This window comes from Camelus bactrianus, chromosome 11 (genome assembly GCF_048773025.1).
Source record: "Camelus bactrianus isolate YW-2024 breed Bactrian camel chromosome 11, ASM4877302v1, whole genome shotgun sequence".
NCBI classification, from domain to species: Eukaryota; Metazoa; Chordata; class Mammalia; order Artiodactyla; family Camelidae; genus Camelus; species Camelus bactrianus.
In genome coordinates, this window is record NC_133549.1 from 8,240,619 (window position 1) to 8,265,645 (window position 25,027).

Below are 25,027 nucleotides of genomic sequence, written 5' to 3' on the forward strand. Positions count from 1 at the left end.
TGCTGAGTCACACCTGCCTGTCAGAGGTCATTAGGCCGGCCTCCCGGACAGCTCGGCCAGGCAGGGACGGCAGGATGGGGACACCCCCTCCCTCTCCCTGGACAGGCACCCTCTGCCAGGAGTGAGTCTCAGTCTGGAAGACCCTGCTCAGCTGTGATCCCCCAAAGGCCTGGCCAGCGCACCCCAGGCCTCCAGGGGCTCCCCCAACCCCCGGGGGGGGCAGCTGTTCTCCTTTGGGAGTTTCAGCAGTCTTTCCCACGGTGCCCTGCCCGACCGAACCTTCTCTCTCCGCACCCCAAGCCCCGACCCTGGGTGCTCTCCAGGGTGTCCGGGCTGATGGTGGGTTCCTTCCAGGCTGGGGCGGTGCCTTCCTTTGAAAGTGCCCACTTCCCTCTTTTTCTGGAAGGGAAACCGGGCATGGAAAGGTTTAAGAATGTGCCTACATTAATGGGGCCAAAGCGGGGTTCCGATCTGCACCCACAGGCCCACGCCCGCTGCGGACCAAACGCTATCAAGACTTCACCCCTCCAGCACAAGGACCCGCACGTCTGCCACACCACGTTTATCTTCATTTTATTAAGCAATAATCAAACAAACAAACAATGAGATGGGTGAGGGGAGGACCTGAAATTTTTTTTAAATACTAATTTTTTAAAAAATCAAATAACTGTTACCACTCTGCGCGGCACGAGGCCACAGCCGCTCCTGGAGGGGTTCAATTCTCATGACATGCGAAACTGATTAAGCCGTGAACTCTTTTCTCGCCCTTCCCTGAACACATTTATAAACTTCAATGGCGGCCAATTCCAGCTAATACTCTGAAAACCATTTCTCATTTCGTAATTTGCCCAAATCTTACGCACAATTGCAAGAGGAAATAAACAGAAATCTCTCGGCATAAATAAGCCACGATGGATTATTAATCTTGTGGAGTTGATCCAGCATTAAGGCTCATTTGATCCTTTAAACATTTTATGGAGAACAGCTGTCGGGCTTTCTCTGGCAGAGCCTCCGAGGGCTCACGAAGCCCAGGGCGGAAACCCTGGCGGGCGGGGTAGGGGCGCCACTCCAGCTGGCATGTGTCTCGCGAGCAGAGCAGCAGCAGCAGTGATTGACCCTCACTTCCCGCCGCTCTGCACGCACGCCACAATCTCTGGCAAAAGGTGGTTTCTGTTTTCCTTGGTGACCTGTGGGCAGAAGCAAGAGAGCAGTCTTCAGAGTCCCCTTCCTTGTCCTCCGTTACCTACTCCGACAGGTAATATTCCAGAAGAGCCAGGAAGACGAGGTGTGAAAGCAGGCAGGGACGCTCCAAGCCCACCCCGGCTTCTGCGAAGTGACGGCTCAGAAAGCGGAAAGGGTCTGGGTGACTGAGGGATTTTAACCATGGAAAGAGCTATGAATCGAGCCCAGTGTGAGGCACTCTGGGAGGGGTGGCGGGAGTGCAGGCGGGGACCGGCCCGAGTGCCACCTGACTCGAACAGAACAGAAGGAAGGCCTGAGTGAAGCCGGGGGAACCACCCTCCGGGTGGGCCCCCTGAGAGTGGCCGCACTGGCACTGAGTCGCACCTAGAATTCTGGAATCTTCCCAAGGTCAGTAATCTGCTCATCTCTCCCTGAACTTAGACTTGATCATCTCTGCACTGGATAGATGAGGAAGATTTTCCTGAGAGCCCAGAGGTCACTGGGGCCACAGGACAGACAAGAAGTCAGGCCTCCGGACCCCGGACCCCATGTGCTATCTCTGTAAATAGTACCATTACACAAACAAACCCAAAGTAACAGTTCATTCAGGCTCCACCCGAGGATCTGTGTCTTATCTTTCCTCCTCTCACTACACAGGCCCAATGAGTGTGGCTGAGGCATTCAGAGTCCTGGGAAGGGAGCCGGACAGTGGGCTGTTCCCCAAGTGAGGGCAGGGCCATCTCTTCCCCCATCACCTGGGCCTTCCTGTTCCGTCCACACAGCACAACACACACGGACGGTGGGTAGGGGCGGGGATGACGAGGTAACCCAGACCAGGACTGGGACCCCGCGGAGCTCGCAGACAGGATAGAGGGGCGGACATAACAGCAGTGACAGCCGTGCTGGCACAGGGTCTCTGAGAGAGGGAGCGCTCTCCCCACTTCAGGAGCCGGTCCCATCCCCACAGCCCAGAGTCGCGCACCTGTAAGGCGGGGGCCGCTGCCCTCCCCATGGCATGATCGACTTCCTCACCTGGAATGTTCTCCCACCTTTCCCCACACCCACCCGATTTTCTTGAGGAAGAGGAACCAGCCTCACGTGTGCCTGTATCACAGAATAAGCATCAGATGCATAGAATGCTCTCAAAACGAATTCAGGGGACCCTGCTGCATATTAAAAAGGGGCAGCACCAAAGAAATACCTCATCCAACCCCTAAACTTGCAGATAAGGAGAATGAGGTTCCTCATTTATAAAACACGCACAGAAGGATCACACGAGCTGCAAAGGAGCAACACAGACAATGACAACGGGGTACGTGAGTCCCGGGCTCTTGCGTAGTTAACCGAAAGCTCATCACTTTGCTTATATGTCATTAGGAACAAGGAGCACCTTGCCTAGAGAATAATTTCCTGGTGCAGAGAGGAGCAGTGATATTAAGAGACCACGCTTGTTTCTGGACCTAACAGTCAACTCCCGAGCCTCCCGTTAGGACCATTAGACCCGTCTGCAGAGATGGCCATTCCCGCAGTTTCACAGCCCAGCCGTCCAGCCTGGAAGCTATCTGACCTGAAAACTAACCATCTTTCATGAGCTCTCACTATTCACTGACTCCATTTCTGCAGAAACCCTAGAACCACAACCGAAAACTCTAATGTGGAAGCCATGCCAAGTAAAAGGCAGGGAAGGCGCCACAAAACTCTGAAGACAAGGGCCCACAGGTTCCGAATGCGGCTGAGGCGTGACGGTGCACGGCCCTGGGCGCACAGGTCAGCTCCGCAGGGGTCCCTCCCTCGTTCTCTGCGAATCTGGGTTCTCGCCTCACCCCCACCCCACCTCTGGCCCCAGATGCCACAGGGTCCCGGTTGATCGTCTCTGCCTTTATCCGTATCTGCAACTGCTAAGCGTTTGCTGGTGTTCTTGTTGCCCAGCCGCTCCCGCAGAATGTCAGCTCCCTGGGGACAAGGACTTGGCCGGTCTCACTCATCTCCGAGGCCGGAGCCAGGCCAAGCACACAGCAGGCGCTGCAGGCACAGCTGCTAAATAAGTGGGCGAATAAATGCAGGAGGCAACGCACAAACGTCTCCAAGTCTGGCTGCTCTAACCCTAATGTTCGTTGCTGCCCCGAAGTACCCTTGGACACTGTGGTGGCAGCCTGTGGATGTCCCACCAGGGCAGCCAGCCACGGTGACATTTAAGCAGCAGCACTGAGGCGCTCCCCGGGACTTTGCAGCTGGAGCACCATCGCTCCCACCCCCCAAGGAGTGACCTGCCAGCCCCACTTGTCCATCTGGCGTCTGCGGGGCCCGTAAGCTTCTCACCTGGGGGGTGGGAGGGGGTGAGCAGAGTGATGTGGCTGTCACTCACACAAACAAACTAAGGGGGCACAGGGAACACCACATCCAATTTCGAAGGGTCCAGAGAGACCACAGGGGAAGAAAGCGAGGGTCCAGGGAAGTGCCAGCAGTGCGTTCAGGGTCCATGACAGCAGGCTCAATGCTGCCCCCAAACTGCTCATCCTCCAGGCAAGCTCCACCCTCCACCGTGGCACTTCTCCCACCAGCCTGCCCAAGAGCTGGTCAGGACAGGTGATGGGCCCCACACAGCCAGGTTCCTGAGGCCAGCGCCCTACAGGTCTGCACGGCCGCCAGGCGGCGCCCTCACTGCGGGTCTGCCAACCTCACGTTGCCCAACAAGACTCCCCAGCTGTGCGGTCCACGTGGCCACTGCGTACTGGAAGCGTGGCTACTGTGACTGGGGAAAGGATTTCTCAAGTCTGATTTGACGTAATTGAAGTGTAAATAACCACACGAGGCCAAGGGCTACTGCACCGGGCAGTGCAGAGAGCGCGTTTCCAGCCTCGTGGAAAGTTCTCAGGACGGCACGGATGTGGACAGCATGCTTCAGACCGCAGCCCTGAGCTGCAGGGGGTCTCCTTTCCCCATGAGCAGAAGTGGGTCAGTTTCCATGGGAAACCTTTCAAATAAAAGGGCACGAATTCGCCTCAGTGTCCCAACCTGACCATCGCCCTGGGAAGAGATGTGCTCAGACCAGGAGCACCAGCTGCCCGGCGATTCTATGTTGGTGAGGCCCTGGCGCCTGGGGGAGGCGGGAGGGGAGGCGGGGGGCGTGGCAGCAGGGGCGGAGACCACCGGGTGGCTCCCCGCAGGCTTGTGCTGTCATCAGGCAAAGGGATAATCTAAGTTCTGGAAACTAACAGAAAGTCAGACTCACCCATATTCCAGCACAGAGAGGAAAACTAACGGTAATTCAAAGCCGAAGGTCTGCCTGGAGCCACCTGCCCCGACTCGGCAGTTACCGGGGCGGGCAGTACTCACGCTGAACACCTTGACGTCCTTTCTGGTTCTTATTTCTTCCACAAGGGCCAGCGGCCTGCCCTTCGGTATGGGGATGGTGCCCAGGACGATGGTCCCCGGGGTGGACAGCGTCCGGCGAACGGCCTGGATGAAAGGCTGGCTGAAGAGCTCCATCTTCCCAACCTCGTCGATGACGCACACACTTGGCCCCGGGCCGGAGCTGGAACCCGCCTGCGGTGACAGAGACACCACGTGGGACACCAGAGCCCCAACAGGCAGAGTTCCCCAGTCACTCATCAACCAACCATCAGAGCCGGGGGGCCAAGCGGACTTCAGAGTCAGGAGATGGCCTCTCTGTCCACACGGACCATCAATCTGCAAACGAGTCTAGAAGAGCGTCCTCAGAGCTGGCAGGACCCAGGGGGTCAGCTCCCTCAGCACCCAGTCTTCCCGCGGTCTACATTGGTAGGGCAGGCCCGGGAGTAACCGAGCTTTATGTGGACACACACCCAGGGAATAAGCAGGCTTAGACTAAGAAAAGAGACAGCAAGGCTGGGAGCCCTCACTGCTAACACTGGCCCCCTTTCTCTGGTTTTGAGTTGTGTGAGATGCCCCATCTGCAGACAGGGCCTGTGTGTTTCATAATCTGAGCTATGAGGGTCGGTGGAAAGAAGCGAAAAATGAAAAGCCGTAGTGGTTTAAAAAAAAAAGTGAGCAAGGTTGTGCCCTTTAAATGTCACATTCCCTTTCCAATGACTTTATATTGATGAGCTCCCACTGCGTCCCTGAAAACCCCACGAGGAACAGGGATGGCAGCCACCTCCAAGACTCCCGGTGACTCTGGGGGGACCCTCCCACGCAGACGCAGGACGGGTGTGTGTGAGCACCAGAGTCTGACAGCAGGGGTGGGATGCCTCTTCTGAGATTGGGGGGAAAGACTGCGGTTTCTGACTTGGTCTCAGTCCCTGTCCGTCAGTCCATCCATCCATCCATCCAGCAATCCTGGATGACTCGCTCTAGGGGAAGGCGGCTGCCACGCCGTAAGGCCCCGCAGGCTGCTGACAGTGAGGTCGACGTGATAACGAACTGAGGCCGCTCAGAAGCCTCAGAGGATGGCTACCGCATGAGACCCTAAGCCTGAACACCCAGCTAAGCTGTCCTGGATTCCTGACAGGGAAACTGTGTGAGACAATGGAAGTTTGTGGTTTTAAACTGCTTAATGTGAGGGTAATTTGTTACACAGCAGTAAAGAACTAATACACAGGCCCTCTCTAAAAAGCCTTCCCAGAGAAAGCTGATGGGCCTCCGGCTAGTTTTCCCACAGCAGGGACACAAGAGAACATACAAGAAATACTTTAGTGACTGCCGAGTGACATGTCCATTTGATAAATCTTTGTATAAATGATTTGAAAACTGTACGTAAATTTACTAAGTCTTCACTATAGTTCTTAGACTCCTTAATAATGACATCAACACATTCTCAGACTGTATGGCTGAGTTTAGCCAGGTTTTCCCAAACTCCAAATATCAAAGCTATAATACAAAGCGGCGGGGGGCTGGGTGCAGGGGGACCAGTGACCGACGGAACTGAGGGCGGACCGGGAGCCTTGAGTGGTGCCCAGCGGGGTGGGGATGGTGCCCAGCAGCCGGGAGCGTCTAAGTTAGGCAGGATCTCAGGCTGCACTTGAGGCTGCCCGCTGGGTGCCGTCAGGAGGACGAGAGAGGCTTCTGACTGGAGCGAAGGATCAGAGTGGTGGTTTCCAAACTTCCATGTCAGCGGTACTCTTATTTTCCTACTTACTATCAAATGCATATAGTTTCCATTGATTTTACTGGCAGGAAGACCAGCACGGGCTCCACCGTAGCCACCCAGGAGTAACCCACCACTCAAACGTCTGTGTTCGTGACGTGCTTCGCCAGCTGAGTTTACCTGTGCGCTCAGACAGAGACGGTCTGGCTCCCCTTCTCAGGAGCAGACGAGGCTGTGTTCACCTTCTTTCCCCTGGGACTGAATGGTGCAAAGCTGAGTGGGGGGAACTAACGGTCCCTCCACTGGGGGAGGGGAAGGGCGGGGAGCTGGTCACTCTTCCAAAATGTTCTTCAGAAATGAATGCCAGATTTGGAAGAAATAAAACTGCTCTCGGCCATGTGTTTGTCAGCATCAAAGCAGACAATCCCACAACTGACCTGACTCTCAAGCAGCACGTGGGCACCGAATGGGATGAATGCCTGTGGGTCTGTCTTTCCCGAGGCTCCCACCTAAGCGCCACACGGCGCTCTATTCCAGCACGCCAAAACGACAGTTTTGAAAGCAGTCAATTTAGACAAACAACACGAAAGACTGTGTAAATACCACGTCCCCATATTTCATGGGTGCACGTGCGCGGGGAGGCCTGTGCACGTGGGCAGGCGTACAAACACACGAGCAGGTGTGGCACAAAGCGCTCGGCCCCACGCCCCCCCCTCCCAGCAACTCTCCAACGTTCCCTAATGAGAGCGCACCTGCGTCACAAGCTTCTGCACAAAGCCGTCTGACACACAGGCACACACTATTTTCTACCAACCAGAAATGCTCGTTTTAAAACCTTAGATAAAATTATATAAAATCCTCATTCGATCCAGAATTAGGGACTTTTATTATCCAGGAACTAAAGAAATCTCAAAAAAAAAAAAAAAGTCTGGGGTTTCTAATGAAAAACTGACTTACACTCAGCTGAGACACACGGCAGATGTTAAGCCGCTGAGAAGCCTGTAAACGCTAACCCTGTGTTTCTACTAACACATGAGCATCCACTCAAGAGCTTAATAGAAGAACTACTGTTCAAAATTATTTCATTTCTGTACAAATTCAAGCCACTTTAAAAGGGAACAAAAAATAAGCCAGTGAACATTCACCCTGTTTGCATCACCCCGGATTCTCTTCTGAGCTGATGAGGAGACAGGCACACGGCACTAGCACCTGGGTTCGATCAGGGACCGGGCCCGGTCCTCCGTCTCCAGCTGCGCCTGCCGAGCAAGGAGCTAGCGGAGGACTCCGGGTGGCTTTGGGCCACGTGGCTAAAACCACCGTGCACGCCCTCTGGGGGGCAGCCGTGAGCGCTCTCCTGCACCCCCCGCCCCAGGACAACACAGGGTCATCTCAGCCCGGGGCGGCACTGCAGTCCTCGGTGCCCTCGCCACGCTCGGCTCCTCTGCTTACACTTTAGCAGATTATACATTTTCACTGTCACAAAGCCTGTGCAAAGCGTATTTTTTCAGGGTGTATTTTTATTTAAAATAAATTTTAAAAAAACATATCTTGTTCCTATTTGTTCTGAGGGAGAAGATACTGCCTTGAGATAGAGTCCTAAAATTGACCAGCTGGGGGTGAGCGAAGTCATGAACGTGTTAGAGCTCTGGTTACCCTCAGCTAGTCTGCTTTCCAGGAAGGGCGCATCCGTTTAGACGCCAGAGACCTGAATACAGTGTCATTCTTTTGGTTCTTTGTTTAATCTTCATGTGTATTTTTAAGAATACAAAGAAAATGTCAACATAAAATGAGCAATTTCAACCAACCAAAATGCTGAGCCAAGGGAAAGCTAATTAAAGTTGCTTTGGCTTTATTTTGATTAATTTAAATAGTAAATATTTCTGGTGGTACTAAGGTTACCATTTTTTTTCTTTAACATCGGACACCCAGACTGGTTTCTGAGCTCGCCTGTCTGGGACAGCGAGTGTCACAAGTGATGGGAAGGAACCAGCGGGCTGTTGGCCAGCAGTCGGGCAGCAGAACTAGAGCCCCCCCACCCCCCCACCAAACAGCGCAAGTTCTGGGGAAGCTGGGAAGGCACATGGTGAAAACAGGACCACAGCTGAGCAAGCCCAAGATTCCTCAACCCTCTTCAGTTATTAGCTAAAAGGCAGGGCTCCAATTAGACTTTTATGCGTGTTTACTCCAAGCTTGAAAGTTCCAGAACCCCCAGCAGTCTGGTGGCTTGACGACTGTGGATCCCCAGGGGGTACAGTCCCAGGCTGGCAGCCAGGCGAGATGTCTAGACTGTCTGCCGCGCACCTGCCAGAGCCCCTACCCCTGGCCCCGGAGGACCAGTCCCGAGGTTCTCCCTGGACGGCCCCACTGGCCTCTTCAGGCTCCCCCCACGAGCCCCCGACTGCAGAGAGCCAGAATGGTGCCCTTGGCGTTTCCCGTTACAAGAGCCATCTGGGCCTGAAACATCTACTGGTGCCAGTCAGTCCCAGTATTCCTCATGGCCCTGGCGCCTTGGGACCAGACTGGACATTTGGGCTTGTGGGTCCCCCAGTGGACTTCCTGCTGGCTCTGGCCCCTGGTTCCTGGCAAACACTCATCAGACTGTAGATGTGACGTCCTCCCAAAGGACCACCATCCATCACCTCACTCAACTTCCCAAGAGAAAGAATCCTAACTATCCATGAGTTCCACGCCTCCCAGCAGCCGGGGACTAACACTTCGCGAGCGTGATGGTGTTCAGCCCTGATAACTTCATGCTGCAAGATATCAACGTCCTTCTTTTATGATTAAAGACAGGAAGTCAGGAATTAAGTGACTTACCCAGTCCCTGAGCTCCTAAGGGAAAGAGCTGGGAGGCTCAGCCAGCATCACCTGACTCCAAGGCGCCCTTCCACACCACGTGTGCAGTGCCACCTGCACGGTTTCCACATGAAATAAGGAAAGAACTGACGCTAAGAAAGCCATCTTACCAGGAAGAAACCCTTTTATTGCCAGTGAAAAGGAATCGTGCTTTTGTTTCTAGGGCCCTACAAAGGCCACAAACTCTAATTTTTTTTTTGATTAATCATATTACTTTCAATTATTCAAAAAGAACTACATATTTGGGACCCAGAACAAGTGCATCACCAACATCATTTCATCATGTACAGAGAATTTTTAGCAGGCAGATGTGCCCCGCGGGTGAAGGGACCTCTGCCCTCTCCCTGGAGCCCACCTCCCTGCACACGGCAGAGAGGACAGGCCAGGTGGCCCAGCGGGCACAGGCTTGCCCTCGGAGGCCCGGTGAGCTCGGTTCCGGACCACCAAAATAAAGCGGCTCCCGCACTGCAGTGAGTCGCATGAATTTTTCTAGTTTCTTGGTGCATCTAAAAGTTGTATTTACACCCTGCTGTAGTCCACGAAGTGTGCAGTAGCATTATGTCTTATAAAAAAAGGATGTACATGCCTTAATTAAAAAACACTTTGTTTTACTAAAAATTGCTAACCATCACCTGAGCCTCCAACGAGTCGTAACTCTTTTGCCGGTGGAGGGCCTCGCCTCAGTGTTCATGGCTGTTGACTGATCTGGGCAGTCGTGGCTGAAGGTTAGGGTGGCTTTGGTAGCTTCTTAAAATAAAACAAGAGTGAAGTCGCCCACACCGACGGACTGCTCCCTTCGTGAACGATTTCTCTGTAGCAGGTGATGCCGTCTGATAGCATTTTGCCCCCAGAACTTCTTTCAAAGCTGGAGTCAGTCCTCTCAAGCCCGGCTGCTGCTTTATTGACCAAGTACATGGAATATTCTAAACTTTTTATTGTCATTTCAACAATCTCACAGCCTCCTCACCGGGAGCAGTTTCCACCTCCAGCAACCACGTTCTGTCCTCATCCCAAAGAAGCCCTCCTCATCCGTTATAGTTTGATCACGAGAGCAAAGTCATCTGACAAAGCCGGTACCTGACTGTAGATTAGATCGAAGTATTTCCTAAGTGTCAAATTTGCTGAGGCTGGAACTGCGCCAATTATGTAAGAGCACTTTCTTATTCTTAGGAAAAAAATACCGCACATTTAGGACTTAAATACTCTGATGATTACAACATACTCTCAAATGGTCCCCTCCCTGGAAAAAAAAATGTTATATGTTTACACAAACACACCCTCACACACAGGAGCAGGGAGTGAACAAATGGCAAATGTCAAAAATAGGTGACTCTGGCTAACAAGTCCAGGGGTGGTGGTCTTGCGCTATCCTTATTCTTATAATTTTCTAAGAGTAAAATTATAATCAAATAAAGTTTTTAAAAGTTAGAATCAGTGCAAAAAAAGAAAACACTAACACGCACGCTTTCTCAGCATCAGATTCAAGGAAACTCATTGCGTGGGAACCTCCTTCTGAAGGAGTGCAGGGCTTTGGACCGATGCACAGGGGAGGAGGACCAGGAGGCGGCGCTGGGGACAGGGCAGGCTGGGGAGGGAGCGGGGAGATGGCAGTTACACAAACTCTTCCCCAGTCCGGCTTCCGGAGCATGTGACTCTCCTGCGTTTCTTGGGCGGGGGCTGCAGGAAAAGTCACAGGAGGGGAAGGAAACCCCGAGGGGAGCCCGCTCGGCATCTAGGCCCACTGACCCTCACCCAGGCCGGCAGTGGGCAGTGGCGAAGCAGAGTCGGGGAGCTCAGCAGAAGGCTGGCTGTGATGAACCCCGCAAGGTGGGCTGCAGAACCAAACTTCCACTGAGTGTTCAGGTCGCTTTCCTATTTTGATTCACTGCAGGAGGCTTTACTGACCGTTTCTAAATTTTCACGTCTGCACCAGATAGCTTTGAACTCCCCTTGCTGGTCTCGTAACACGTACGTGTGATGGGGAAAGAGAAAGAGAAAGAGAAAGCGAGAGGAACGAAGAAACACATGTCCCGTTTGCTAACAAGGAAGGATGTTCTAAAGCAATATGGGGGCTCTGGTCAACCTTTCAAGATGGGGTCCTGACTAGAATTTGATTTTTCTGAATTCTTTCTAAAGCCCAGTGGCCTGAAACAGTAAGTGGCATTTCTGTGTCAAGTGATTAAAAAAAAGAAGCTTTCCTTGGACCTTCAAGTGAAGTTTCAAAAATTCGAAGCAGGTTCTTAGTTCAGAATCAAAAGCAGATCCTGCTCTCAAAAAGAAACATACATTGAAAGCCATATTTTGAACAAAACAGGAAAATAGAGGTTCAAACCATGTGGATTCTCAGTGGGTGTTCCATCTTTCTAAACAATGACACTGTCCGGCTTAGAAAATACGGCTTTGAGTAGCTATCTCCTGTTCTTGAAAACATTATAATCTATTGTTGTCTTTTCGTATGAGTAGGAGATACACCAGAAAGCAACCAAATGTTAAATCCTACACTGCACCAAATTCTAAGGAAGCACTCGGGGTGACTGTCAGAAAGACCATTATGCAGAAGGCCAGCGTTATCCTAAAGGCCTTGATCATCAGAAAACCGAAAAAGCAGTCCTAACAAAATACAAAAGATCTATGAATAACCTTACAAAAATTTTTTAAAAAACGAAACGGAGAGAGATACTACGTTTTTGGCTGCAGAGAATGAAGACTGTCTGGAAAATCTGACATTCTTTATATCAAAATAGCTATAGTTTTGTTTAGTTTCATCACTCCATGTAAGACTTTTTATAATGGATAATAAAGTCTTCATTCTACGGTTCGTACCAGTCCTACCACTTACAGGTCGTATGTCCTTGGGCAAGCTACTGTACTCTATGCCTCAGTTTCCTCATCTGTAAACTAGGAATATGGTGACTGTGTTGTTAACTGTCAGATACGCTGCCACCACTGCTATGACCACCACTGTTCTCACAATTTGGAGGAGTGAACAAGTAAGAATGGATGAGAGATATTTTGAAGAATTATAATATGAATGATTACCAGAGTACTGATTACAAACATCGAATGGATCAGTGGAAGAGAACAGATAACCCCGAAACACCCTGCACGTACACACTTCTTTAAAATACAATAAATGAAGCATCATAAGTTCATGCACAATGAGAAATGGGTTACTTAATAAGTGGTCTTGATAAACCAGCTAAGTATCTGGAAGAAAATCAACTGAGAGTCTCACTGAATATTCAAGATAAATCCAGATGAATTAAAAATATAAATGTTAAAAAAAAAAGCACACAGAAGAAACATATAGGGACAATTTTATATTAGCTTGGAATAGGGACAGACTTTCTCAACATTTAAAAAAAAATAAAGGAATCCAGCAAAGCAATAAACTGAGAAAAACAGAATAAAAATAAAAGTAATCTAACATATATAAGATCTCCTTAAGCTAAAAGAAAAAAAATGGGAAGAGAAATGAACAAAGAACTTAGATTCTAAAAAATGCTCCCCCAAAATGAAGAACTTTAAACCTCATCAATACCTTAAAAATGCAAAGCAAAGCAATGTGTTTGGGTATCAAAAATCAGTACTAAAAAAAAAATTTAGTACAGTGCACAGTGCTGGCAAAAGTGCCAGACAGACAGACCCGCGCACTGGCAGCGGGTGCGCAGCGACACAGCCTCCATGGGAGCACCCGGGCCCCACGCAGCCAGACCCTGGGAACTCACGCCCCACCTAGTACTCCACCTGCGATCGTTCGCAAGGAAACACTCACGGCTGGACAGAAAGACTGGTGTACAAAGAGGGAGTCTTGCAAAGTCACCTGCCATGGTGATAAACAACCTAAATGTCTGACACTGAGGGTGTAACAACTAAATTAAAGATGAAAATCCACACCACGACGTACTATGCCATCATTAAAGCATCGCAGTTTTGAAGGTCAGCGCGTTGCGAGACCACTCCCGTGTCACTCAGTCATACGAAAGGAAAAAGCCCCAAGTTTGGCATTTTCTCCCAACTGTGGATGACTGAATAAACAAGCTAGGTACAGAAAAGAGGCAGAAACAAAAGATGCCAAAAGTGATGAACTCAGTGATAAGACTGTTTCCCATATTTTCTTTCCTTATTTTATATTTTTTACAAATTTTCTACCTTGAGTATGTGAAACTCTACTCCTCAAGAAAACAGTAAATAAAAGGAAAGATGCTGCCATGGAAGGAAAAAAATCAACAATAGTCAACTCCACAAAGGACTTCCTAAAAACCTCACTGGGTCTAGAATGTGTACGGATATACTCTGTATTTAGGACCCACGTGCACACACGGCCAGCCTCCACTCCTGCCCGAGGAAACACAACAAGAGCCCCACAGCAAGTCGGGCCTCCTCCCTTCGGCCTCTCCCGGGCCTCCTCCCCTCAGCCTCTCTCGGGCCTCCTCCTCCAGGCCTCTCCTGGGCCTCCAGCTGCTGCTCTCAACCTCCCAGCCACATTCTTGCTCCCAACACACAGGTACAGCCCAGCTGGCTCAGTCAAAGAATCATTTTTCTCATGCTTTTCATAGGTTTTAAAAACACAACTCAAGATATTTTGCAACCATAGCGAAATTTCTTACACAGAGGAGGCACTTAATAACAGATGTTTCTTAATTTATTGTCAGAGTTTGTGTGTTCATGCATCCTGGGCGCTACCAACTAACCCACTGTCTGACTAAAGGCCCTCATCTCACCGGTCTACACGTGGTTTCTAAAGCTTTCAGTTGCCTTCAGTTGGTCAGTCCAATCGCCAATAATACAAATTCTCCCTCTATAACCCCCTATTTTTGTTGCCTACCTACTTTACCTGTTTTCCTCTCTCCTTCCCTCCTTCCCTCCTTTTGTCCTTCCTTCCTTTCTTTTCCCAGTATAAAGGCAAAACACTAATTCCTTTTCCTTTCTTCATCACAATAAAATATATGAGAGGAGGGGAAAAGTTCTCCTTCAGAAAAGAAGCCCATGACCTTGACTGGGCAAGAATCTGCAGCCCGGGACCTCTCCTACCTAGAATGTGGAAGTCTGGGTTTAGTCAGTAAAGTATAATATACTGGGAGAGTCTCCTTTTTCTTCTTTTTTAATTAAAAAAAAGAGAGAGAGAGAGAGAAGAGACAGGCAAGTTCCTATTCTGGTCAGCACATGGTTCCTTATATAATCCTGCGGATAGAAACACTGCTCTCTGAGGACTGTCCGCTCTGAGCAAGGTGAGTAAAAATCAATTCTCTGTATCGATCCAGTACCCAAACCAGAGGCTTCACCTGGAATTTCATTTGAAGTATTCCGCTTGCCTTCTGAGCATTTAAGCAGAGAGGCGTGTATTTGACGGAAAAGAGCTGGAGGGAAGAACGTCATGTCCTCGGACGCTCCCTGCAACACAAGAGCAGCGCGGAGGGGAAGTTCCAAGAGGAAGAGGTCAGGAAAGAAGAAGGTGAGGGCAGTAGGCAGGGTGGGAGGGCCAGTGGCGAGGGAGCAGGTGGGTTCCGAGGAGCAGCCGCTTCCCTCAAAAACGGAGCGAAGATGCTGCCAGCCCACGGAAGTCAGAAACTGCCCTTGGTAGGCCAGGCGTAACGTGCTCTGCAGCCCGGGCACCTGTCAAAGCCCCCACCGCACATTTTAGCTGAGCCCCGAATGTCAGAAAAGAGCAGGAGGCTGAGATGCGAGGAGCATGCCAACCAAGGTTGGTTCAACGTCTGAATGTGAATTAACGTAAAATACTACATTGATACAGCAAAGGATAAAAACCACATAATCACCACTGCAGAGGCAGAAAAAGGATTTGACAAAAGCCAACACATCTTCATTTTAAAAGACAAACTTTACACAACAAGTAGGAACAGGAAGGAGCTTCCTCAACCCGGTAGTGGCCGTCCACAAACACCCTGCAGCTAACTCGATGGTGAGAGAGGAATGCTTTCTTTCGAAGACCCCCAATGTCCACTTTCGACACTTTTGTTCAACACCAAACTGGAACTTCCAGCTGAGGCAATTAGGAAAGAAAACGAAATAAAAGGCATCCAAAGCAGAAAGGAAGAAGTAAAATTAACCCCATCTGCAGATTCTGTATATAGAAAATTCTAAGGAATTCACTAAAAAAAAACTATTAGAACTAACAAAGAAGTTTAGCAAGGCTGCAAGATACAAGATTAATATACAAAAATCAACAGTATTTCCATATTTTTAAGTCTTTCTTTTTTTGAGATATAATTGAAACATACCCTGTGAAAGTTTAAAGTATACAATGTATTAATTTGATATAATTATACATATCAATATGATTACAACTAACTAGCTAACATCTCTATCACATCACAAAATTATTTCTTTTTTGTGGTGACAGTGATTAAGATCTAGTCTCTCAGCAACTTTGAAGTCTGTAATACCGTATTACTGACTACAGTCCCTATACTGCGCATTAGTCTCTAGGACTTATTTACCTACTAGTTCCAACTTCATACCCTTCAACAACACACCTCCAATTTCCCCAACCCCACCTCCTGCTAACCACCATTCTACTTTCTGTTTTTACAAGTTTGGGCTTTTTAGATTTCACATGTAAGTGATATCATATACACTATTTGTCTTTCTCTGACATTTCCTACAGTATTATGTGCTCAAGGTCCACCGATACTGTCACAAACTTTTTCATTCTCGTGGCATATATGTATGTATGTATGTGTGTGTGTGTGTGTGTGTGTATGTATGTATATATATATATATATAAAACTTCCTTACCCATTAACCATTGATGGACACCAAGATGTTTCTATATCTTGGTTATTGTGATTAATGCTGTGATAAATATGGGAGTGCAGGCATCTTTGTGAAGTCCTGTTTTCATTTCCTTTGTATATATAACCTGGTGTGGGATGGCTGGATCATATACTACTTCTAGTTTCCATTTTGTGAGGAACCTCACAGTGTTTGCCATAGTGGCTGCATTAGTAATGACTATTCCAAAAATAAAACTAGGAAAATAATTCCATTTATAATAGCACCAAAAAGTATAAAATAGTAAGGTATCTTTTTTTAAAAGGAGCATAAGACTTGTATGCTAGAAACTAGAAAATGACATTATCAAAAGAAATTAAAGTAGGACTAAGTAAATGGAGAGACATGTCATGTTCATAGATCAAAAGATTTAATATTGTTAAGATGGCAATACTCCCCAAATTGATTTACAGAGTCAATGCAACCTCTATCAAAATCCTAGCTTCAGTAATCAAGATAGTACTGCTGTAAGAACAGATGGAACTGACTAAAAATGAAGGGAACAGAACTGGAAATCCAAAATTAACCCTTACATGCATGGTCAACTTGATTTCAACAACAGTGCCAAGACAATTAAGTGGAGAAAGAACAGTCTTTTCAACAAATGGTTCTGAAACAACCGGATATTTACATGCAAAAGAATGCCTCTGGATTCGTACCTTACACCACATACAAAAACCAATCCAAAGCAGATCACATAAACGCCTTAGTGAAACTATAAAACTCCTAGAAGAATACAAGGGAGTAAATTCTTCATAAAACTGCGTTAGGCAAAGCCTTCTTTGATAAAACACCAGAAGCACAAACAACGTAAGAAAACTAGATTAACTAGACTTTTCAAAAATAAAAACACCTATGTTTCAAAGTGCATCACCAAGAAAGCAAAGATCGGGGAGGGTATAGCTCAGTGGTAGAGCATGTGCTTAGCACGCACAAGGTCCTGGGTTCAGTCCCCAGTCCCTCCTTTAAAAATAAGTAAATGAATAAACCTAATTATTGCCAACAAAAAAGAAAGCAAAGACAACTGCAAAATGGAAGAATACGGTCGTCCCTCAATATCCACAGGGGCCTGGTTCCAGGATCCTCCCCACCATATAAAATCCATGGATGCTCAAGTTCCTCACATAAAATGGCACAGTAGCTGGTCCTCCATCTCCACAGATGTGGGACCCAGCTGAACCTGCAAATTATGTATCTGATAAAAGCTGGTATCCAGAATGTATAAAGAAATTTTACAACTCAGTAATAAAAAGACAACTACACCAGTTTAAAAGTGGGCAAAAGAAATAGATATTTCTGCAAAGACGATCTACAAATGGTCAATAAGCACATGAGAAGATACTCAACATCAACAGGTCAAAAGGCAAATGCAAATCAAAATCACAATGCGACATGGCTTCAAACCTACTAGAATGAATAAAATTTAAAAGACAGGCAACAATAACTGGTAAGGACACTGAGAGATTGAAACATTCATCCGTTGCTGATGGGGATGTCAAATGGCACAGCTGGTTTGAAAAACAGTCTAGTAATTTCTCAAAAAGTTATATATAGAATCATCACATGACCCGGCATTTCTACTCATAGGTGTATGCCCAAGAGGACCAGAAACAGGTGTCTACCCAAAAACTTGTACGCAAATGTACAGAGCGGCGTTATTCATAATAGCCAAAACGTGGAAACTTACCCAAATCATCTGAAGAACAGATAAAACGTGGTATGTCCACATAATGGAGTATTATGCGGCCACAGAGAGGAGCGGAGTACTGATACGTGTTGTGATATAGATAAGCCCTGTAAATATGCTAAGTGAAATAAGCTCGTCACAAAAGACCACATACTGTAGTGTATTGCAGACGCTTTTTAGGAAATATCCAGAATAGCCAAATCTACAGACAAAAAAAGTGAGACAGTGGTTGCCGTGGGCTGGTGGGGACACAGGAATGGAGACTGCTTAATGGGTATGGGGTTTCCTTGGGGGCTGACAAAAATGTTCTAAAAATAGCTTGTGATCATTGGTCACACAATCCTACAAATATGAGAGAAAACTGAACTGTACATTTTAAATGGGCGAACTGTATGGTATGTGATTTTCTCTCAGTAAAGTTGTTTAAAAGAAATAACCGGTAATACCGTGATATGATGTGTTAGGTGCTCTCCATTATGTTCATATAACGGCATTTCACCTTCTTACATGTTTTAGTTGTGCTGTGAAAACTGGGCTAAGATATAAACAAGGAGAAGGCAGAGGACAGATTTCCAGGTTGGGCACCTTGGTAGCTTGGCGTCAGTGTGAAATAGTTGTGTGTGCTGAATTCCTGTGACACGGAATTTACTTGAGCTCAGAGTGACAGCAAATTATGCTGCGTATCCTTACTGAGGCACAATCACTTGAAGACGTTTAAACCGGAAAACACAGAACTGGCCTCTCTTTAAGAGCAAAGCCACTCTGTCCCTGGAGCCAGCAGTCCCCACCGTGCACTAAAAACAGATGGGCTCAAAAAGGAGAAACCACACACTCACATTCCTCAAGACCGGAAGCGCCAACTGCTCGAAGGAAGCCAGATCCACCACGTACTGCCCAACGCGGCATTCCCGCTTGCCAGGCGGAGGCTCTGACCTGAATGAGAAGACAGTGCATCCTGTGTTGAAAGAGCCCTGCACTGATTTCTGGTTTTCAGCTGCTCCGCTGAGCCTCTGGCCCCCTGCACATGCTAAATCATCCCTAAAATTCGCCTACGCAAAAGGTGGCAGTGTGCAAAGCTGATGCGATTCCACGTCCCCTCCTGAGAGCAGGGCCCACACTGGTGTGCACCCTGCCACCAGTGGCCTGGCAGTTCCCTGCAGGGTGCTGGTGCCCCACCTGTCTCAGAAAAGTGACCTGAGAAACAGGGCTGCGAGTTACCAGGTGAGAGGCGCTTACTGCTCAGGGGAGCAAGTTTTAAGTGAAACATGGTATTTTCAACTTTGTTCTTCACATGACGGTTTCAATCTCTGTTTCATTTTTTCTGAGAAATTCATAAAGGCCTAAGATTCTCCAAGAGAGACGAGACCACCTGGCTCAAAGTCGGGCCCAGGGAGGAGGAGACAGCGCAGAAACGAAGTACCAGTACCCAGTTCTAGACAGAGGTCCCCGCTCGCCAGATAACGTGACGACGTCGAACCCTATTCTTCTTCCTCCCTGTCTGACTTCTTCTGTGTAAAACCCATCCACGGGCACACCACAGGACTTTAAAACTTCACTGGCTTTCTGGATCAATGTTGTTTTTCCAACTCCTAAAAAAACAAACAAGCAGAAACACAGCCGATTAGGAAGCACTCCTTTGCTAAAAGACAGCTCTCTGTGACTCTGAGCAATCACTGCCAGGAGAGGGACGGGCTGCAAAAGGATTTTATGAATATCAACTTCAGTTAATTTTGATTGCTCCAGGTGTTAAAGCTTTTTAATTTCAAGCAGAAACAAGCATAATAAAAATACGAATGGCATCCTGAAGTTTATTTTTAAACTCTGAAACACGGTTAGTTTTGTCACATACACGGTCCTAGAACCAGCTGAGTCGTTTTCTGACGATGACCTCGAGTGCAGTTGGTGTCCTATGAGAGGAGCTGCCTTTTCCTCCCAGTTGCGCTCTCGTTGGGCGGTCAGACTCTTGCCTAGAACATAAGGCTGGTCATGCTTCGGTCACAGGCTGGACACTTCACATTAGGGTTCCAGCCTTCAAGACGCTCTGGCCCCACGTCTAACAGTGGGAACGCCATTTTATCACTCCATGGCCTTTCACTGCATGTCTCCCGAAAATGTGACTCTTAAATACCCACCAACACCACTAAACGTGGATTTTTGGTTTTTTTAACGTTTTTATAAGAGCAATCCTATCAGGTTGGCAACCCCTTCCATTACCTCTGAGAGTGTCCCTAAGTACCCCCCTTTGGCCTGCCTACAACCCATTCCCGAACTATAACCTATGTCCCTCCACCCCCTCACTCTCCCCACCGAGGACCCCTTCTGTCCCTCCCAGCCCGGCCCGTGGACTCCTCTGACTAACTCTGAGGGGTTTACAAGCACCAACAGGTGCTACCTAAACTAGTGTGACAGTACTGATTACTGACTCTGTGGAGTCAGGCCCTGATCTCACAGGCTTTACAAGTATTTTCTTGGTTAAATCCTCACCAGCACCCTCTGGGGCAGTTATCATCTTTGTCCCTACGTTACAGATGAAAAAACTGAGGCACAGAGAGGTTAGGTCACCATCCAAGGTCGAAAGGATCACACATTTTTAGGGGCCTTCATCTGCCACCATGGCTTTGTTTCTATGACTGTGTTCCCACAGAAAGTTGATGGCATCATGACTACTCAAAAACCGAGCCGTTGTGAGATGCCACAGGGTTGCCAACCCTATGATTTCTATTGCTGCCCACCCAGAGTCATCAGGGCTCCCCAGGAAGCCTTGTAAGCCTCCTTGAAATAAAATATGATGTCATTCTTATTGAATGCATCTCTCCTCCAAACTTCACACTAACAAACCAGGGCATCTGGCCTTCAACAGCAACCCGTGCTCACTGTGACCAGAAAACAACTACGCAGGGTTCCATTCCCAGCTCTGTCCTGCAGTAATTGGTGCTTCAGAAAAGGCACTGAAGACCTGCTCAACGCAGGCAAGTGGCCTTGGGGGATGTGTAAGTTGGGACTTCTCTGAAGAGCAATTTCAGTGTGCACGGCACACAGACATGCTATAGTAGGAATTCATCCTCAGCAAGAGTCTAAAAACAGTAGAGATACAGGAAATATGACGTTCACGTCGAAGCTCTTTATAATCGTGCAAAACATTAAAAACAACTTAATGTTGCTCAGTAAGGGAATGCTAGAGTACGGCATCACGTATATAATGACATAAATACACAGGAATATCACATGGGCATTAAAGAGAATCCTGTTTACCATGGAGACAGTTTACTGTTTGGCATGGGAAACAGACCACAGTGTAAGGAAATAACATATGGAGAAAAAGCAGGTTATAAAGCAGCAGACATACATAGCACTAGGCCATTTTTTTTTAAAGACCACAAATAACAAATGTTGGCAAGGATGTGGAGAAAAGGAAACCCTTAAACACTGTTGGTGGGAATGTAAATTGGTGTAGCCAGTGTGGAAAACAGTACAGAGGTTCCTCAAAAACCTAAAAATAGAACCACCATATGATCCAGCAATTTCACTCCTGCGCATATATACAAAGAAAACGAAAACAGTAATTTGAAAAGATTAACGTACCCCAGAAACAGACTCTCAGATGGAGAGAACAAAATTAGTGGTCACCAGTGGGGATGGGGAAGGTGGGAGGGGCGAGACACGCAGGGGATTAACAAGTACAACCTACTACGTATAAAATAAATAAGCTACAAGGGTATATGGTACAGCACAGGGAAACTACCCAATATTTTATAATAACTATAAATGGAGTATAATCTCTAAAACTTGTGAATCACACCAAAAAAAATATTGTGACTCGTTACATTGTATACCTGAAACTTACATAACACTGCAAATTAACTATACCCTCAATTAAAAAAAAAAGGTGCAGTGTGTATATGTCTACAGATGGAAATGTCGAGAAGAACTCAGAAAGGTTTACGGTACTTGTTTCTGTATTTGGAAATCCATGTGATTTTCACTTTCTTCTTTAAAACTTTCTTTTTGTAGATTTTTTTCTTTTGGTCTTATAGTGAGTGGGTATTACTTCTAATTTAAGGGAAAAACAAGCTATTTACATTATGAAAGAGACAAAATGGAACAGCTAAATAAATGGGGACACCACGGGTCCTACTTGTTAGGCAGAACATCATAAGAGGAGGCATTTGGCTCGAGTCCCGTTTTCCCTCTTCAGCTCCAGAAATCTTTCAGTTAATTTTTCATCTCCACTAATCAAGCCGCTACCCGAGTGCTGTCTAACTGGCTAAGAGGTGACCCGTGTGAAGGGGACCCCAAAATGAGAGCCCTACACCGTGCACAGACAGGAACAGGTCAGAGAGCTCCAGAATTCTTTTGGTTCTGGTTCTCCCATAGAGTCGACCCTGAAATAAAGACTCAAGTGCAGGGAGTTTAATTTGGGAAGAGACACCCCAAGATGACATGCTGGTAGGGAGGTAATTACTCTATCAACTAAGGTACCACTGTGGGTAGCTTGATCCCACTGGGGGATCCTAGGAGACAGCTTGGGACAGGTGGCTCAGAGTTCTCCTGTCTGAGGGTGAGGAGGAAAGGACTTTACCCACTTGCTTCCATCCATCACGGGTCAAGGCTACTCCTGGGGGAAGAGATTCCCTGGCCCTTCAGGCCTGCCCTGTGTGCAGGCAGGGTGGGCTCCAGTGACCAGTGGGAAGCCCTCCAGGATGGGTCCCAGGCTGTACAGCTGTAAAAGAACGCTAAGTGCCAAGGACACGTGCATGGGGCCCTGACAGTGCCTACGACAAAAACTGACCTCTTTGGGAAGATCCATTACCTGATGGTCTGAGCAGGGAGAGAAGATTCAGACAGCAGGCAGGGTTTGGGGTTGAGCTGGTGATAAAAAGAAACTAAGCCAATGAAAAAGCCACAATAGACAACAACTCCAAAGGGGGAAAAAGTTGTGCATAAATGGAAAAGAAATGATAGATTCTTACACAGCTTGTCTGTGATTAGTTTTTACAGTCTTAATACTGAGCTCATTACAATCACATTATAATTGCATTAGGAAGACTGGGGGAAAGAGGTGAGTGGGTTGAGGACAGGCGTAAGACAGCTGTATTGTAGGATTATTTGCTTTGTACATAAAACTTTTATAAAGAAGGAAATGGAAAAAAGAACCAGTGTTGACCTGGCCGGCCTCTGGCCCACCCACCTCCAGGACTCAGGCAGGTACAATCACAAGAACAAGCCACCTCCGTTATGAAACACATAGATGTCTTGGGGCCAGCCTGCTGAGAAAAATGCATTCCAAGTTTCAAATAAAGGACTGACATATCAACTTTTGGACGACAGCCCTTTGCAATCTTAGGAAGTACCTTTGGATATTATAAATTTCTCAAACCACCTTCCTCCTCACCACTCCACTACTGCCTGGTAAAAATAAAGTTCCCAAATCTGTGATATTAAGTTAGCCTTTGCTACTTAAGGTTAAATACAATCATTAAAAAGTGAAAGAGAATTTCAGGCCCAGGGTTACAACTGTTGCTATCTGAACCCGCAGCTAATTTGAAAATTGCAAAGAAGCGTCAGAAATCTCTTTCTGCACTCTATGTCCACCCCCACCCCCCGCTCCTTAACCTATCTGATGCTGCCACAACCTTTCTGACTCTTCTTTTAGTAACATCTTACCATTTGCAGAATTTTGGCTTTAAAGGTATCTATCTTCTCCTCTAGTCTTGCACTTGAACGCACATTATCCTGGCCGGAAGGTGAGAACTTCACAGCCCAGAGGGCTGAGGGATTTGCCAAACCATGGGCATCAGAAGGAAGAAACACTAGGTCTGGGGGTGGGACAGGTTCTGGGATCGGGGTTTGGGGGGAACCAGGTGTTCTGTAAGTACCAAGGCTCTCAACCTGTGGCCTCACACATGGAGAGAATTCAGAGGGCCGGTGAATGTGGATGGGGAATGAGGTTACAGCTTCAGTTTCACTATCCTAGAACTGAAATTCCGCTCTTCCCTTCATGACAAACGTAGGCCAGGAGCCACAGCACCAGCAGCACGTGTGACTATCAACACAAATCAGGCCCCTTCGTATCAATCACGGTTGTGGCAGAGATCCTGAAACGTCCTTGGTGCACAACACAACTTGAAACCCGCAGGAGTTGTCACTGCTGCCGCTGACCCCGCAGTGTAACGCCCCGATACAGCCCTGAGAACGCCCACGCAGCAGCACATCACAAGCTCCTTCTCGTTCTGGCTGCAGCTGGCTTCTGTAAGGTAATTGCATTCACCTTCTGGACTCACAGCCACGTTTTCCGGGAAGGGATACGCAGGCTTCAGACTACCAAGCCTGCAGTTTAAAACTGGGAACTTCAGAGGCCGTCAGCCTGAGCCCCTCCCCGGAGCGCGGGCAGCGCCCACCCCGCGCGCCCCCCACGCCCACGCCCCGGCCTCGGGGTTACCTGGGGGCCCCGTCAGGAACACGTGCCGGGCCATGTGGGTGGAGCGGGATGGGGTCACGGCCCGGGTCGGGGTCACGGCCCGCGTGGGAGTCGGGGTCGGCGTCGCAGAGAAGGGTAGGGGTCGGGTCGCGACCCAGGATCCGCCCCCCGGCGCCGCCGTCCCCTCCTCCGCCCGCCGGAAGCACCGCCCTCACGCCGCGCATGCGCCCCAGCGCTCGACCGCGGCCCGCGCATGCGCCTCAGCTCGCAGCCGCGGTCCGCGCCAGCCGCATCCTCCGGTCTAGGATGCGAGGTGGGAGTCCTGGTCCATCCCGGGCCCCTGTGCTTCAGCTTCGGTATTGGACTTACGCGCGGATGTTTGCCAGGAGATGTGCGTGAGAACCTGTTACTAAACCAGTGCCGCTCCAGGTGAGCGCCGTTGCCCGGGCTCTGCCCCTGGGACTCGGACTTGGGAGTTGAAATTCCCCCAGGCTACGGGGACAGCCCGCACCTCAAGGACGTTTGGGCCCTGGAAGCCTTCCCCAAAGGAGGAGGCTTTACTGTCAGTTCCAACTGTTTGTCCAGTGTCATCAGCCATGCTGCAGAGTAGAACTACCCGGTTGAACGTGCTGGATGCCTGGGCTTCACGTCCGGAGAGTCGGAGTGATTGGTCTTTGGCGAGCCCTAAGCATCTGCATTTGTTGTTGTTATTGTTTAAACTCCCCAGCAGTTTCTAAACTCCAGTCTTCATGCGTATGAAGACCAATTTCCCTTTCTTGCCACCACACTATAAATATAAAACAACGCGAGACCCAACTGGAGGATATCCCTGTGCAGAGAATTAAGTAGCATTTTTCCCCCTCACTTAACCACTTGAGGCGTTTCAGCCCCGGAATGAATTGGCAATGAATGGCCTTGGGCCAGATTTATCTGTAAACTCCTTCAGTCTAACATGTGTACGGTTTGTCGCGTGATCAATCATTCTCCATCCTGTCTGAGAAAGCAATTTCAGTTGAGTGCCCGA

At 48.4% G+C, this 25,027-nt stretch overlaps 1 protein-coding gene across 2 annotated transcripts; it reads right to left on the bottom strand.

Moving 5' to 3' along the window:
- Nucleotides 1–556: 556 nt before the first annotated feature.
- On the bottom strand, nt 557–24,204 carry NTPCR (nucleoside-triphosphatase, cancer-related). 2 transcript variants are annotated; one of them, XM_074373150.1, is made up of 5 exons: nt 24,025–24,204; nt 19,012–19,174; nt 18,418–18,518; nt 1,117–1,187; nt 557–1,066 (listed from the first exon to the last, which is right to left on the bottom strand). In XM_074373150.1, exons 1-5 carry the CDS (start codon nt 24,056–24,058, stop codon nt 920–922), a joined length of 516 nt encoding a protein of 171 aa, XP_074229251.1. In that variant the 5' UTR covers nt 24,059–24,204; the 3' UTR covers nt 557–919. The 2 variants fall into 2 exon arrangements, with proteins under 2 accessions (XP_074229251.1, XP_074229250.1); XM_074373149.1 differs by adding an exon at nt 4,519–4,728 and having other exon boundaries at nt 893–1,187; nt 18,422–18,518; nt 24,025–24,203.
- Between the last annotated feature and the right edge of the window lie 823 nt (nt 24,205–25,027).

Excerpts from the sequence above, each read along its gene's own strand:
- NTPCR (XM_074373149.1), bottom strand. The coding sequence starts at position 24,058 with ATGGCCCGGCACGTGTTCCTGACGGGGCCCCCAG. Across the intron at positions 18,519-19,011 it reads GGACCTCTGTCTAGAACTGG|GTCAGAGCCTCCGCCTGGCA; the intron begins GTACTGGTACTT and ends CTTCTCATTCAG. Across the intron at positions 4,729-18,421 it reads CGCTTCCGGTCTTGAGGAAT|GCGGGTTCCAGCTCCGGCCC; the intron begins GTGAGTGTGTGG and ends CTGTCACCGCAG.